Below are 15178 nucleotides of genomic sequence, written 5' to 3'. Positions count from 1 at the left end.
GCTGGAAGTCCCAGATATGAATGGATGCAGGTTTTCAGGGAATTGAGAGTATGTATGTGACTCCTACCTGATCAGAAAATTGCTTCTTGGCTCTATTTTAAATTTAGGCCCAATTAACCACCTGAGATCCATCTTGAAGAATTGTCTTGAAGGATTCACATTTGTTCACTATGTAAATAGATTTTAACAGTAGATTTAGGTGAATGTGTTTGGGTTTGTAAAGAGAAATAGACAATACAGTTCTATTCCTCGAAGGCAGAGACAGAGCATAGACACGTGACTAGTAGGAAATGTTCCCTCCACCTTTGCACCTGTGAGTAGACTCAGTCACTTCACAGGCCTGTTTCTCCCTTCAGACACCATCACAGCCACATGGGCAATGGGCAGGAAAGAATTTCAGGACTGTGACAGTATTTTAACCTCCTGTAGGTCTTTTTCTGTGTCAACCAATTAAAGCATTCAGTGGCCTTGGAGTCACTCTAGATAGGCCCCTGGATTGACACCCCATCTTAGAACCTTGGCCAGTCCCCCTTTTCAGGTTTTGGAGAATATGACATCAAAGGAGCTAATCTGGACACCTGCTAACTAGGTAAAGCCTAGTTTCAACCTAACTTGCCAAAGTTCACTATCCCAGTAAACACAGATGACAGTAATTGTTCTTTGAAAGGACTGGTGACACTTTTGGGTAGGGTCCAAAAAAAAGTGTGGTGGGTGCAGGACCACAAAGGAGGACTTTATTTTCATTTTCTTAGTAACAAGTTTGTTTACAAAGAGTAAGAATTTGGTAACAGTACAAAAGGTATGCCTTATTATGACTGGGGATAAAATATATTCTTATTAGGGAGAACAGCAATATCAAACTACCTGAGTGTTAAGCCCCTCTGGTATACACTGTGTTTTTCGCTTTGTTTTGATTTGTTTTGTTCTCAGGATACAACATAGATATAGAGCAACTGATGTATGGTTTCATACCATGTGCCTGGACCTAGCAAAATGTTAGAATTGTTTGGATCTTTTACATAAAGACTGTTGAGAATAGGGAAGAGGAAGGATGATAAACTCGCATAGATAGCCATATTTATTTTTACGTCCAGAGGGGAGATGTGTAAAAGAATGCCTAGGATAACCTATCACTTAGGCAAGGAAGACAACTTAAGAAAAATATAATAGACCAGAACATCTTTTTGAAATGCTGAAAAGCTTTCTTATGTCCTCCGGGTACAAGGACTCACCAATGACATTTATGTGCACTATTTTTTTCTTTGTTTACCAAACTTAGTGTGAAACAGAGCACTTGCAGAACCTGGGACCAACCTTCCCTCTTACTGAAGGGAAGAGGGATCAGCACACGAAGCTGAGGCTGAGGGCCGTCACCAGCACCAGGATGAAGGTGGTAGGAGGAGTCCTAGGACCCGGTTTTACACTCCCATATATCCTGTGAGCATCGTTTTTTAACATGTATTGTCTGTAACATATAACATATCTGAATTTTAAATGGGGGTGGTGGTTTAATCTCTGCCTTTCTCTCTGCATCAGTTGCTTTATAAATGATTGTTAAACTAATAAACACACACAAGATAAAATTTTATTCTAAGACTTCATGAAAGACTTTTTGCACAGTTTTCAACTTTCAGTGTTCCTCATTGTAGATATGTGAGCCAGTGCACAATTTTAGGAGATTTCCATAATTTAAGGATGACCCATTTTAGGGAAACAGCACAAGTTAACTCCTTCTCTGCTGGGCCCAGGGAGAAATGTAACTCATTTTCAGAAATAGCTAAAAGTGACAGATCAGAAAGAACGAACAGATCCAGAGAAGGAAAAGAGATGGATAAATACAGACACGGAGTGGCTCAGAAACAAGCAAGTGATCTTGTGCCCTGGTGGACAGCACCTTAATTGTCACTGATGAGAGCCTGGGGTTGGCTTGATGACTGCTGGAGAAATGATATGGAGCAGACCCAGTCTCTCAACATCTAAATTTTAGATTAAAAAAAAAAGATAATCCATACGTTTAGATGATTTGGTGCTCAGAAAACAAATGGAATGAAATTAAAATGTGGTCTTTTTTCTTCCTATCCATTTCTCCCCTAATAGTTCTCCCACCACTCTGGAGTTGTTCATTCGTTGATTCATACTGTGTCAATAGCTTTTACTGTATATGATACTGTTGTTCTTTGTGTTAAAGATGTTACAAAATAATGTATGTCATGGTTCCTGAGCTTTAGGAGTTTCCATTCAGAATGTGTAGAGGAAACTGTGATAAATGAAGCAGCTGAGGTACAGTGTGGTGATAGTCCTGCCAGGAAACACGCAGGGCCTCTCTCCTCTGGTCTGACAAGAACACTTTAGATCTTTTTCTTTCTCCACTTACTGCCTCCCTTCCAAGTAGGAGGAAAGATATAAAAATGAGACCCTCCCTGTATCTGACACTAGTGGATGAAGACACGATCTTGGGCCATCGGGTGAAAAGGCAGGAGCTGTCCTTACACCATCTCTCATCATTTTCATAACTGGGCTTCAGAAGGTCACAGAATTCCTCCTTGTCCCAACCTTCTCAGGAACTTTCCATTAGTGCTTTGTGTTTTTGTGCATATGCAACTTTTCTGTGTCGCTAGGACCTTCTCACAATCTTAGACGTGTTTGTTTTGAAATCCTTCTTTGAGCCCAACTCTATCATTTGTTATTAGGTCTGCCAGGTTTATTCCCTGAATCAAATAACCCATTCACCTCTCACCATGTCCATTCCCTTCATGCCAGGGGCCATTGTGGCTCCTAGACTACACAGTAGCCTCCTGCTTCAACCTGATCTCTCATGCAGAGTAGCCTTTGAAAACCAGGACACTTTCCACTGATTTCAAAATAAAGACCAATGCACTTCACTGAGCCCACAGAATCCTGTGTGCGCCTGACCTTGATTCTTCTACAGCCTCCTCACAAACCATACTTCCTTTATCCACTGTACTCTGGCCATACCTGGTTGCTCCCTCCTTCCATGAAACTTTTGCTTATGCTGTTCTTTCTTCCTAGAATGTTCTCCCCTCAGCCTCCCACACCAGTTAACTATTGTCCTTCAGATCCCAGCTCAGCTGAAACTTCGTAGGGGTGGTCCTCCCTTACACTCAGATTAGTGCACTTATCATCCACTTTCATAAGCCATATAGTCCTGCCAGGAAACACGCAGGACCTCTCTCCTCTGGTCTGACAAGAACACTTCAGTTCTTTTTCTTTCTCCACTTACTGCCTCCCTTCCAAGTAGAAGGAAAGATATAAAAATGAGACCCTCCCTGTATCCCACACTAGTGGATGAAGACACTATCTTGGGCCATAGGGTGAAAAGGTAGGAGCCTTTTCACATTATTTCTACAGTTGTTATTACATAATTCACTTGTTTGATACTGATTAAAGTTATCTTCTGCTTAATACTGTGTATGCTTTTAATTTCTGCCATCCCCACAAGGTGTGTGTGCATTAATACTCTCAGTGTTGAAATGGTTTTGCTATCTTATGATCCCTCATGCTGCCCATATAGGGACTTTAATAAAAGCACTACATACACTTCTCCAGACATTTGGTGTGAGGTCAAGGCAGGGTGTGTCTTACACACATCTTTGGAAGACATTTTAGGTTAAGGAGGTGAATGTTGACTGGTTGCACATTGAATTGAATCCTACTGAATGCTGCATGGGACTCCAGTAGTCAGAGGGGCAGATGAAGGCAGACATCATGAGTCAGTGTCCAGCAGCAGTGATACATGAAGAACTGTTGGAAGGGCTAGAAGAGACACTGGGCAACGTCTATTCACTAAGATGTCAAAGATCTGCACCAAGCCAAAAAGCAGATGTAGGCCAGAGGAAGATGGCCTGAAAGACTGTAACTGTCCAAAAGCTGACTCTAGAAGTACAGATATTCCAGAAGCGACTCTGATTCCCAAGCTGGTATCCACAGAATGCAAGCTGTCTGAAAGAGTTAAAGCGTCCTGTCTCACTCCCATTCGTTGCAGGCACGTTCTTTTTCTTTGTCATGATGGAACCATTATTGTTCTTTCCTCCTTGACATTTTTCACCAACAATGGAAAACACTATGCTTTCTGTTGTTTGGGGCTTTCTTTTGATGACAGCTCAGAGGATTCATCTTCTGCATGTTGGGCACAACACCCTTGTGATTCTCAGTTCTTGGTTCCAAGTTCTGGCTTCCTCTTTTGCTTTGGAAAGAAATTTTCCCCAGCCCCTGATGCTTTTACCAGGATAGCAGTGGAAGAGTGGAGAACACATAGAAATCTCAACACACCTATGCTTTTGGTAGCTTACAGTTCAATAGCCTGTTTTCTTCCTCTGTAAAATCTCCAGGCATGGTAAAATCTTTAGGATTGCATAGTCAGGGTCTGGCTAATGGCTTATCAGTCAAGCAGGCATGAAAGGGAAATGTCTGTGAGGGAAAACAATAAGCAACAAAGCACCAGGATGTAACACGTCTCTTGGTTTGCTCAGAGGTGGGTGACTGTCTGCTCTTTAGCCCAGTCCTGCACATCTGCTCGGCCGAAGATGAGGTAGAAAGCCAGGCCCGATATGTTAACAGCAGCTGAAAGCAAGAAGACATTTCTCCAACCAAACTCTGAATCCTGTAGGTAGAAAATCACAAGTTATGAACGTTAACCCAGTTCTTGTCCCTCTTGCTTCAGAAAGGCTTTGGCTCTGTGTTCTCTTGCTCCCTCCCCTACCTCCACTCTGACTATGTGCTTCCTGGTTGGTCCTCGAATACTCAGGTGCATTTCTGCCATGAGGCCAGAGCATTGGGCATTTCCTTGGCTGGAATGCTCCTCCCCCAGAAATCTATTTGTCTCACATCTTCACTTCTTTTCACTCCTTGCTTAAATGTTCCTTTTTTCAGTGAGTCCTTCCTTGATCACCATAATTAAAATAGAAAATCCACCCCCTTTTATGTACTCTGTTTTCCTCTTAGCATGTGCTACCATTTAATATATCATATATTTTACTTTCATAGATTTCTTTCTGTTTCTTTTCTACAATATAGGTTTCACAAGGGAAGGAATTGTGTTTGATTCACTTAAATAGTGCATGGCACATACTAATGTCAAATATTTATTGAATGAATGAGTCAATAAATGACAAGAGAAACAAGATCAGTTTGAGACTTTGCATTTTAAGCAACCATTTCCCAACAGTGTGTTAGTTAGTGCCTAGAAGGGAGTCGAAGCTTCAAAAAAGATAAGGGACTTGATTTCATAAAGAATACTCTTTCTTTGTTATTATTCATTTATTTTTCTGACTTACTGGTACAAAACCACAGGAAATTCATCCTTTAACTTCCATGTGGTTTTTCACCAGTAAGTGAATGGTATATGGCAGTAAGTGCTTTTCACCAGTAAATGAAGTATATGGCAGAAAAGAAGAATGCCATATACTTCTTTATTCATGTAAAGTTTATACCAATAAGATTCTTAGGAAATGCTTAAGTCATGATGTAAGTTGGTTTATTTTGATAAAATGCATCTTCTAGGATAGAAGGCTGGGCAAATGTGAAAACACCATGCTTCTATAGGTTTCTCTTATGAATATTCATCAGAACATTTGACCTTACCTGATTGATGAAAAATCCAGCAACAGTGGGAGAGATGGCTCCAGCTATGTGTGCAAAGACTTGCAACAGTCCTTTGAGAAAACCAGTGTACCTGAGAGAGAGAGATGGTACTCTACTATACCGAAGTATACCTATGTTTGAAAGTCTCAGTACCTGAGAGAGGGAGGGAAACATTCCTGTGCAAACAAAGGGTTAATCTCAGCTGGTCTGTTGCAACTCTGTACTTATCTCTGGGGATGGATGGAATTGTGTAAGCTTTGGTGAAACCCGGATGAAATGTACTGATTAATTATTAGTGTAATCCTGTGCTAGGGATTGGTACTCCCAAGGGGGTAACCTCTATGAACTTGGCAACATCGTTTATGCAGATGGTCACATGGACGGTCTGCACCTGGCTTATAAGGTTTTTGTTGTTCTTGTTGTTTTGGCTTCTACTGTTGAGTCTGATCTTGTAACTTTTATACCTTCTGTGGGTATAAAGGAACCCTCATCGGATAAGACGTTGGCTCCCCTAAGATGACATTTCTTGGTGGTTCATTATCTGAAGATGAAGGATGTCCTGTTGACTGGAACAGGACCCTGGGAGCCATGTTTGGAAGTCTCAGTCAACTCTGTTTTTACTGTATCAGAGACAGATCTTTCTCCTGCAATCTTGTGTCCTTTGTCTTTATTAAAGAAGATTTTCATGAGCATACCCTATCTTTCAGTGATCCCACCCTGAGCAACTGCTGCAATCCTCAACAGAGAGGGATGTGTGTGAGTCTCCCTCACTTGATTGTGAGCAAGGCCACTGACTCCTCTTGTTCACACCTGGAAAAACTAAGTTCACAATGGTTGACCAGCTTTGCATCCCTTCCAGGGATTATTTAGATGTAGGGTGTAGAGCTGGTGCTGACACTTCCTGCGACCTGTAGGGTGTAGAGCTGGTACTGACACTTCCTGTGACCTGTTGTACCTGCCACAGTATACTTACACATCAGAGCAGGTTTAGGGCTGATAGACTTGAACTGAGTTTCTGAGAGGATGAGGCAAAAGAGGTACCTACCGAGGAGCAATATCCAAGAAGTTAACAAGGGCTCCTGATTCACAGAAGCTGCTGATGGCAGAAGACAGCACCAAGAAGGTCATGGTCATGCTGTGGCTGGATCTGACCCAGGGCAGACATACGAGGATCACAGATGGAAAGAGAACCCCTGGGGTAGGAGTATAAACAGAGTAAAATTGGAGGCTGCTCTGAGCTTCCCACGTTCACCCATGTCCAGTCTCACCCTTACCAATGGCAGTGAAAAGTTTCCTGATGGTGATGAGTCTGAGGATTTTTCTGGAGAGAAGAAAGTCTGCCAATAGACCTCCAAGGATAATGCAGATACATCCAACAACAAACGGCAAGGCAGACAGGATCCCACTCTGAGGACCAGAGACTAGGTCAGGTGCATGTGCCGTTACCACGCCCACCATCACAAAGACGGCCTTGGACAGACTGTCCACATTTGGGGCTTTTCTTTATATACACATCATTTTTAATACAAATACCATGTTACTGGAATGAGCCAATATAGTTTTAGTATGTATATGTTTATAGCTCAGCTTGCAAAAAAAAAAAAAAGAACTAATGCTCTCCTTATATATAAAAATCATGTGGAAAGAAATAAATATTTAAAAGACCCAAACCTAGTAGAAAAATAGGCAAAGAATAACAACAGACAATTTACAGAAAAAGGAAAAATAAGTGGCTCCTAAACAGTTAAAAGGTTTCCAACCCAAAAAAAAAAAAAAAAAAAAAACACACACACAACAAAAAAGGTTTCCAACCTTACTCATAATGAATGAATACAAAATAAAACTATGGTGAGATACTATTTTTCTTGGATCAAATTGGCAAAAACATCCCCCCCACTCACACTTTTTGTTTACATGCTCTGTGCTAACACTGTGGAGAATCAGGTTCTCACAAATATTACTGGTGCTCTATTGAGGGCAATTTGATAACAAATATGAAAGTTTATAGTGCATTTACCCTTTGACTAAATAATCTCATATGCAGAAATTTTCTCCACAGAGAGTTGCATAAATGTATGACAAATGAACAAGGTTTTCACTGCAGCATTGCTCAAAGATGAAAAACAATCCAAATGCTCAGCAAGGTTCTCATGTACTGATATAAAAAGATTCCCATGACATATTAAGTGGCAAAAACCTAGTATATAAGCATAGTGGCATATTGCAGAGTATACTCTTTTGTATTTTAAAAAGTTGGGAAAATAAGAATATACATTCATGTATGCTTGCATTCTCATAAGGAAATAATATATAAGAAAGTAGGCCATGCATGGTGGCTCACACCTGTAATCACAGCACTTTAGGAGGTTGAGGTGAGAGAATCACTTGAGCTCAGGAGTTTGAGACCAGCCTGGGCAATATAGCAAGACCTCATCTCCACACAAAAAAAATAATGATTTAGCCAGGCATGGTGATACACACCTGTGGTCCCAGCTACTCAGGAGACTGAGGTCAGAGGATTGCTTGAGCCTAGGAAATTGAAGCTTTAGTGACCCAGGATTGCACCACTGCACTCCAGCCTGGGCAACAGAGCAAGACACTATTTCAAAAGGAAAAAGAAAAAGAAGGGCCAGGCGCGGTGGCTCAAGCCTATAATCCCAGCACTTTGGGAGGCCAAGGCGGGTGGATCACGAGGTCAAGAGATCGAGACCATCCTGGTCAACATGGTGAGACCCCATCTCTACTAAAAAAATACAAAAAATTAGCTGGGCATGGTGGCACGTGCCTGTAATCCCAGCTACTCAGGAGGCTGAGGCAGGAGAATTGCCTGAACCCAGGAGGTGGAGGTTGCGGTGAGCGGAGATCGCGCCATTGCACTACAGCCTGGGTTACAAGAGTGAAACTCCGTCTCAAAAAAAAAAAAAGAAAAAGAAAAAAGAGTTTACAGAGTTATCACTGGAATGGGCTGGGAAAAAAAGGCAGATCAGAAAAAGTAAGGAAAGAAAGATTTTTCTTTTTTTTTTTTTTTTTTAAGACGGAGTTTCACTCTTGTTGCCCAGGCTGGAGTGCAATGGCACTATCTCAGCTCACTGCAAGCTCTGCCTCCCCAGCTCAAGCAATTCTCATACTTGAGCCTCCAGAGTAGCTGGGACTATAGGCACCTGCCACCACACCTAGCTAATTTTTATAAATTTTTAGTAGAGACGGGGCTTTCATCATGTTGGCCAGGCTGGTCTCAAACACCTGACCTCAGATGTGATCCACCTGCCTTGGCCTCCCAAAGTGCTGGGATTACAGACATGAGCCACTGTGCCCAACCCACTCTATTTTTTAATATATTTTTTAAAATGTTGAACCTTGTTATCAATTAAACTTCTAAATTAAGATTCTAGAGAATAAAACGCAATGAAAAAGAGACTCCTCTGTTGTATAGAATCCAATCAGTGGAAAGGATTTAGCTCTCACCTGGTTCAAGTAGTTCATTTTGCAGATGAGTAAGCCAAGGCTGTCCAGGTTACATGACTTAGTGAGAAAATACCCTTAGGGCAATGAGAATCCAGGTCTCTTGACTTCCTGGACTGGGAAGCTCTGCTTTCTGGTCACAACTTGTCTTTTCTATTCAACCTCCCATCTTCCTCTTCCTCATCGTTGGCCTCTGAGGGTCAAGCCCACCCAGCGTTACACCAGAGACAAATCATTCCCAACAGCCAGCCTTAGGAAGTCTACCGCCCAGCACTGGCATCTTGCTTATCTGATCTTCTGATCCCCAGGATTAAGGTTCTGGTTTAATTGCCTGCTGCTGGCCCTCCTCCTCTTTGAAAAGACCCAGAGCCTCTCTCTCCTGGGGCTTTCTAATCTCAGTGCCTGCAGCCTGCTTGCATGCAGATGCTGACCACTGCTAAGAAGGTCAGCTCTCTGTTGGCTAGTTAGCATATTTTCACCAGAGGAACCCAATCAATATGAGAAGGCTTCTTCCTGAGTACAGAATGAGATTAAAAGAGTAACAGGGCCGGGCGCGGTGGCTCACGCCTGTAATCCCAGCACTTTGGGAGGCCGAGGCGGGTGGATCACGAGGTCAACAGATGGAGACCATCCTGGTCAACATAGTGAAACTCCGTCTCTACTAAAAATACAAAAAATTAGCTGGGCATGGTGGCGCACGCCTGTAGTCCCAGCTACTCGGGAGGCCGAGGCAGGAGAATTGCTTGAACCCAGGAGGCGGAGGTTTCGGTGAGCCAAGATCGCACCATTGCACTCCAGCCTGGGTAACAAGAGCGAGACTCCGTCTCAAAAAAAAAGTAACAAAATTTTGTTAATCTTTATTATTGATGCTGCCAGCAGACCGTCTTGTTTGCAAATTTTGATTGGATTGAGTATAAAATTTCTGCACAGGGCCCTGAAAATATGTTAGTATATGAATATCAAGCTGACCTAGAACCGTATGTATCATCCTGCTGTAGCAAATAGTAAACCATATTTAGATCAATCAGAATCCAAATTAACTAGATTGCATTTCCTCTGTGGAGGTCCCGGTCCTAATCCCCTGATTTTGTGACCATGGGAGAGACAGGATTATAGATGAGCTCTATTTATTTAAGCATTTAAGCAAACAGAAGATTCGAATGAGCTTTCTCTGTACTTACGTCTCTGAGGTTTGCTTGAAGTACGGAACTGATGTACGTTGGCGTGTATGCCATAATGGTATAAAAAAGCCAGTATTCACAGAAATAAGAGACTAAAATGGCCCAGAGCGGTAAGGATTTAATCATAGCCCTAATGGGAAGAGACCAGCCTGGTGAACAATCCTGGAAGAAAGCACACATCAATGTCCCCTCCATCAGAAGACAGCTCTCTCTACTGCACTCTTCATTTCTGAAACATCTAGAGGGACACAGAGAAATGTCAGAGAAATTCCTCAATGTACCTGCTGAGCCAAGGAACACACAATGTATCTCTTCTCACCAGCACTGATAAAGGGATGATTCACGGGATCATCATAAATGAGAGGAAACCAGAGAAGACAACAGGCACAGCCAATTCCTCCTAGGACAAGAGGATCCAATTAGCACTGGATTGATTGAAGTTCTTCTTTCAGTTTCACACTAAGATGAATCCTGTGGTTGACAGAATGACTGGTCTCAGTACTATACTTTTTCTGCCATCTATCCCTTGCATGGCCCTCACACAGGGGGAGGGTACTTCCCCACCACTCGACTTTGGTCTCAGCCACACAACTTGCTTTTGCCAATAGCATGAAGGAGTTTCAAGCCTAAGCATTAAAAAGCATGTTTTTTAAAATCTGTTCTCTTGGGTCTTGCCCAATACTATTGGAAGACCATGCTCAAGCCCCTCCATTGTCCAAGGCAGATGACAGACACAGAGAGTGGAGCTGGCCAGCTGTCCCACAAAGAACCACGGGAATAAAGGATTATTGTTTTAAGCCACTGAATTTTGGGAGGTTTTTGAAATGCACTATTATTAAAGCTACAGCACACTGTTACAAGTTAGTAGCGTGTTTGCCCCACGTGCTTGAAAACGCCCTCACTGTTCATGTACCAGTCAGCATCCCTCCTGCTAGTTATGCTTTGCAGAGTGCCTTTCATTGCTAAACCTTTCCATATCTATCTCTTATCTTCCTCAAAGCACATAAGAGTGAGCAGCAGTACTTTAGTACGTGAAATTGATTACCCCATTTCTAGACATGAAATAAAATTAATCCTCAGCAGAGATATTTTTTCTAATACATATATTATTACAGAGTTGAGAATTTAACATCATCAGTATTGAGTGGAAATATGGCCTATCTTCAGATTCCCTTTTTAGAATCTTAAGAAATCTTATGGGCTCTTTATTTGGCTAGCATGTCATTTACAAATTCCTTCACAAACATCATACAGCAGCCACCATACACCAGGCATTTTTCTAAATTTTGAGAATATAAAATGACAAAGACACAATTTTGCCATCAAGGAAATTAATCAAGTGGGGAGGGATAGATATGAAAATTATAATGTTACCCATTGTGGTCGGAGGATGTTAACATTTATTCAACAAATATGAAGTGGGTTTCTATTGCGTATATGTTCCTTACTGTTTCTCAAAACCATAAGCACAGTAAGATTTTCTCATTGTTTGAATAATTTTTGTAATCTGCCCTTCCAAAATTTTCATAATAGAAACTTTGAAGGTTGGTGTGCTGTGCTAAGGAATCATTACATATGTTTTTTGGTGAATATATTGACATGATGTTACAAAAACCCTTAATCAAAGATGTCTGTCCTCTAATGAACACAGTAGTGGGACTAGAAGGAATTACCATAAACAAGTTAGGGGTGGGATTTTGGAGAATGTTTCAAAAATTCAACGAACTTTAGTTGACAGCAGCTAGGTGGATTCCAACCACAGCTCCAAGAAAGTAAAACTGTAATGTAGTAAAATACTGCCTCTTGAATTCTCATGTGTCTTTGGAACCTTTCTGCAGCATCTGTCTGTGTATTATGTCCACTCCTGAGCCTCACATCATCTGCCCTGCCCTGTAGGCTCCACTGGTTGATTCTCTACTCTAAAAAGTATTCTACCTATGATTAAGTCACAGTCACACAATTTTCTGGCTATTATATTAGGTTGGTTCAAAAGTAATTGTGGTTTTTGCCATAATAGTAACTGGAGAAATTTAAAAGAATATATTAAATTAAAAAGCATGACTAAAATGCAGTACGACTAAGATAACATTTTCTTTTTTTTTTTTTTTTTTCCTTGAGACAAGGTCTCACTCTGTCACCCATGCTGGAGTGCAATGGTGTGATCTCAGCCCACTGCAACCTCTGCCTCCTGGGTTCAAGCGATTCTCCCACCTCAGCCTCCTGAGTAGCTGGGATTACAGGCATATACCATCATGCCCAGCTAATTTTTGTATTTCTAGTAAAGATGGGGTTTCACCATGTTGACCAAGCTGGTCTCAAACTCCTGACCTCATGTGATTCACCCACCTCAGCCTCCCAAAGTGCTGGGTTTATAGGCTTGAGCCACTGCGCTCACCCTAAGATAACATTTTCAACATCTTATGAAATTGTTTGCTCTGAGGTCCTTTAGGTTAAATTTAGAAGTGGTAAGGAATGTTATGACGCCTCTAATGTCATAAAATTATTCTAACTATAAGCTCAGGCTGCTGAAACATAAATGTTAAACATAGTTGGCTCTGAACACTACCAGCTTTAGCTATATCAATATACATATCTATTAGTATTTAGTTAACTATAGATAAATTGCATCACAGAATTATCTGCCATAAAAATTTGAGATTTGGAAAGCACACTCACCAAAGATATAGAAGACGTAAGGCCATCCTATGGTCTGGGAGAGGAGACCACCGACAAGTAGAACAATGAAGGACCCCAGCATTGACCCTGAACAGAGGCGGCAAGGATGTTCTGGTGAGAGGACCTGTCGTGGGGCTCTATGTGCTTTCTTCAGTGCTGAGTTGCACAGTGATTGAAGGTATGAGCTTCAAGCCAAACTATCTAGGTTCAAATCCTGCTCCTTCACTTGGTAACTATGTGATGTTGGACAAGTTATTAGTCTATTTTTATCTGAAATTCCTTATGTGTGAAATGGAAGTAATTACATATAGCTGACTTATAAAATTGTTTTGAGGATAAGATGAAAATATGTGCAAAACACAAGAATATTTAGTGCACAGTAAGCATTCAGGTCATTCAGCTATGATCAAGAAATGCAGCATGGGGTAGTGCTTTAAAGCAAGGACTAGGAAGACAGAGTGATTGATAGATAAGATCTTGGTTCTGTTGAGAGGACTTTGCAGACTTCTCTTGGATGGTGTATATAAGGTGGGGATTAGGGTATCAGTTACCTGATCCAGCAATGGTGGTGAGTTGACTCCTTTCCAGTGGGGGAGCCCATTTGACCCAAATTGAATACTGACCAGTTGATACCATAACCTGGGGGGGGGGAAATTCCATTTTTGGAGATCTGAGGTCATTCTGGAACCTATATTCCACTTATACTTGGAAAATATCTTGGTACCTGGGCTATGCCTTGTACAATCCGGAGGACAATGAGCAAGGCCACTCCGGCATTAGCTGCCAGTGGAATGAAGAGGGTCAGGACTGAGGAAATAAACAAGCCAGCACCAACCACATACTTTGCTCCAAATATTCCGGCCACATAGCCACTGGGGATTGGAGCCAAGAGTGAGCCATAGCTGAGGGAGCTGAGGATGATTCCCTGGATTTCAGGACTCCAGTCATATGCAGGGGCCTAGATGACAAAGAGAGTTACTGTTTTTCTTTAGCTGAAGAATTGACAGTTTTTATTGTCTGGACTTGAGAGGCAAAAAATAATTGGCAGTTCTTTCCTTTTAGATCTCTCCAGTTCCTCCAATATACCAGTATCACATATTTAAAACCCCTAAATATATGCCCAACATACTCTTTCTGCTCACCCTGACACAATTAACCAAAAAATAAAAATATAAGAGAGCCTGTAAAGAAACAAAGGCTATAAAGAAAAATGTATCATAAGCAAGGTAATAAAATATGTGGAAGGAAGAGAAAGCAGACAAATCTGTGAAACATATTTTATAGTGATTTTCATCTTTGTAGGGGAAGAATTTATGTCTATTAAATGGTAAAATGTTTCCTTTATTCTATCTTAGTCTCTGGTTACACTCATAGACACTAAGTAGGGATGCAATCCCCTTAGATACTTACTATAGTGTTTTGTTTTTTTTTTTAATTCTTTTCTTTTTTTAGACCAAGTCTCGCTCTGTCGCCCAGACTGGAGTGCAGTGGCACGATCTCCACTCACTGCAACTTCCACCTCCATAGTTCAAGCAATTCTCCTGCCTCAGCCTCCAGAGGAGCTGGGATTACAGGTGCCTACCACCATGCCTGACTGATTGTCATATTTTTAGTATAGATGTCTTGGCCTCCCAAAGTGCTAGGATTACAGGTGTGAGCCACCATGCTCGGCCTGATACTTACCCACTTGTGCCATTCCTGCCACATGGTACATGTTCAGTAGATCTTAGTGGAAAAATGAATCTTACTCTTTTATAAGATAACTCTTTAAGTCAAATTATTTGAGTCAAAGAAAGAGTCCAGAGTCTCATTAAACTTACCATTGCTTTAAATTGCTTTAGCGTTTCATTCCAGTCCTGGGAGTCAGTGGAGGGCCATTCTGTGGAGGCATTGGGCTCGCTGGGAGGGGCTGTGTTATTCACCATAGCCGGGATGGCAATGCTCAAATTCATTTGTTGGGTGCATATTGAAAAATTACACAGCTGCAAGATGAAGGCTAGTCCATGTCGGACTGAACAAAAGCCTGAGAGGAGAAGGGCATGCAAAGTCACAATCAGAATACTTTTCTCCCACTTCTCCTAAGTCTGGAATGCAGAAATATAGGGAGACCAGACATTCCTCTGTAGGTGTGCAGTGGACATCTGTCCCCCTGGAAGGTAATGGGGGAGGTGGCTCCCTCAGAAGCATTCCTCAAACAGAGACTTGAAGAATGTGGGGAGTTGGTCAGAACAAGCATTAAGCGAGAGCTTTTCAGGCAG

At 41.7% G+C, this 15178-nt stretch overlaps 2 protein-coding genes across 5 annotated transcripts in view; one reads left to right on the top strand and one right to left on the bottom strand.

Moving 5' to 3' along the window:
* SLC17A1 (solute carrier family 17 member 1) overlaps positions 1-3430 on the top strand; it is a 52796-nt gene extending 49366 nt beyond the window's left edge. Inside the window, exon 12 of one of the 2 annotated variants that reach the window (XM_010337999.3) lies at positions 1280-3430. The gene's annotated coding sequence lies outside the window, so the exon portion shown is untranslated. The remainder of the gene's footprint in view (positions 1-1279) is intronic. The other variant, XM_003927286.4, reaches the window with a different exon arrangement.
* The window catches only part of SLC17A4 (solute carrier family 17 member 4), a 29625-nt gene continuing 14630 nt past the window's right edge, over positions 184-15178 (bottom strand). For 2 of the 3 annotated variants that reach the window (XM_003927287.3, XM_010338000.3), the window contains 10 exons: positions 14741-14943; positions 13645-13878; positions 13472-13559; positions 12921-13007; positions 10526-10644; positions 10245-10406; positions 6876-7008; positions 6647-6794; positions 5602-5692; positions 184-4621 (listed from right to left, as the gene is read on the bottom strand). In XM_003927287.3, the coding sequence (XP_003927336.1) occupies positions 4487-4621; positions 5602-5692; positions 6647-6794; positions 6876-7008; positions 10245-10406; positions 10526-10644; positions 12921-13007; positions 13472-13559; positions 13645-13878; positions 14741-14943 (1400 nt within the window). In that variant the 3' untranslated portion in view covers positions 184-4486. The remainder of the gene's footprint in view (positions 4622-5601; positions 5693-6646; positions 6795-6875; positions 7009-10244; positions 10407-10525; positions 10645-12920; positions 13008-13471; positions 13560-13644; positions 13879-14740; positions 14944-15178) is intronic. The other variant, XM_074398540.1, reaches the window with a different exon arrangement.

Source organism: Saimiri boliviensis, chromosome 4 (genome assembly GCF_048565385.1).
Source record: "Saimiri boliviensis isolate mSaiBol1 chromosome 4, mSaiBol1.pri, whole genome shotgun sequence".
NCBI classification, from domain to species: Eukaryota; Metazoa; Chordata; class Mammalia; order Primates; family Cebidae; genus Saimiri; species Saimiri boliviensis.
Note: the sequence above shows the minus strand (reverse complement) of the source record. Positions and strands in the feature narration are given on the sequence as shown.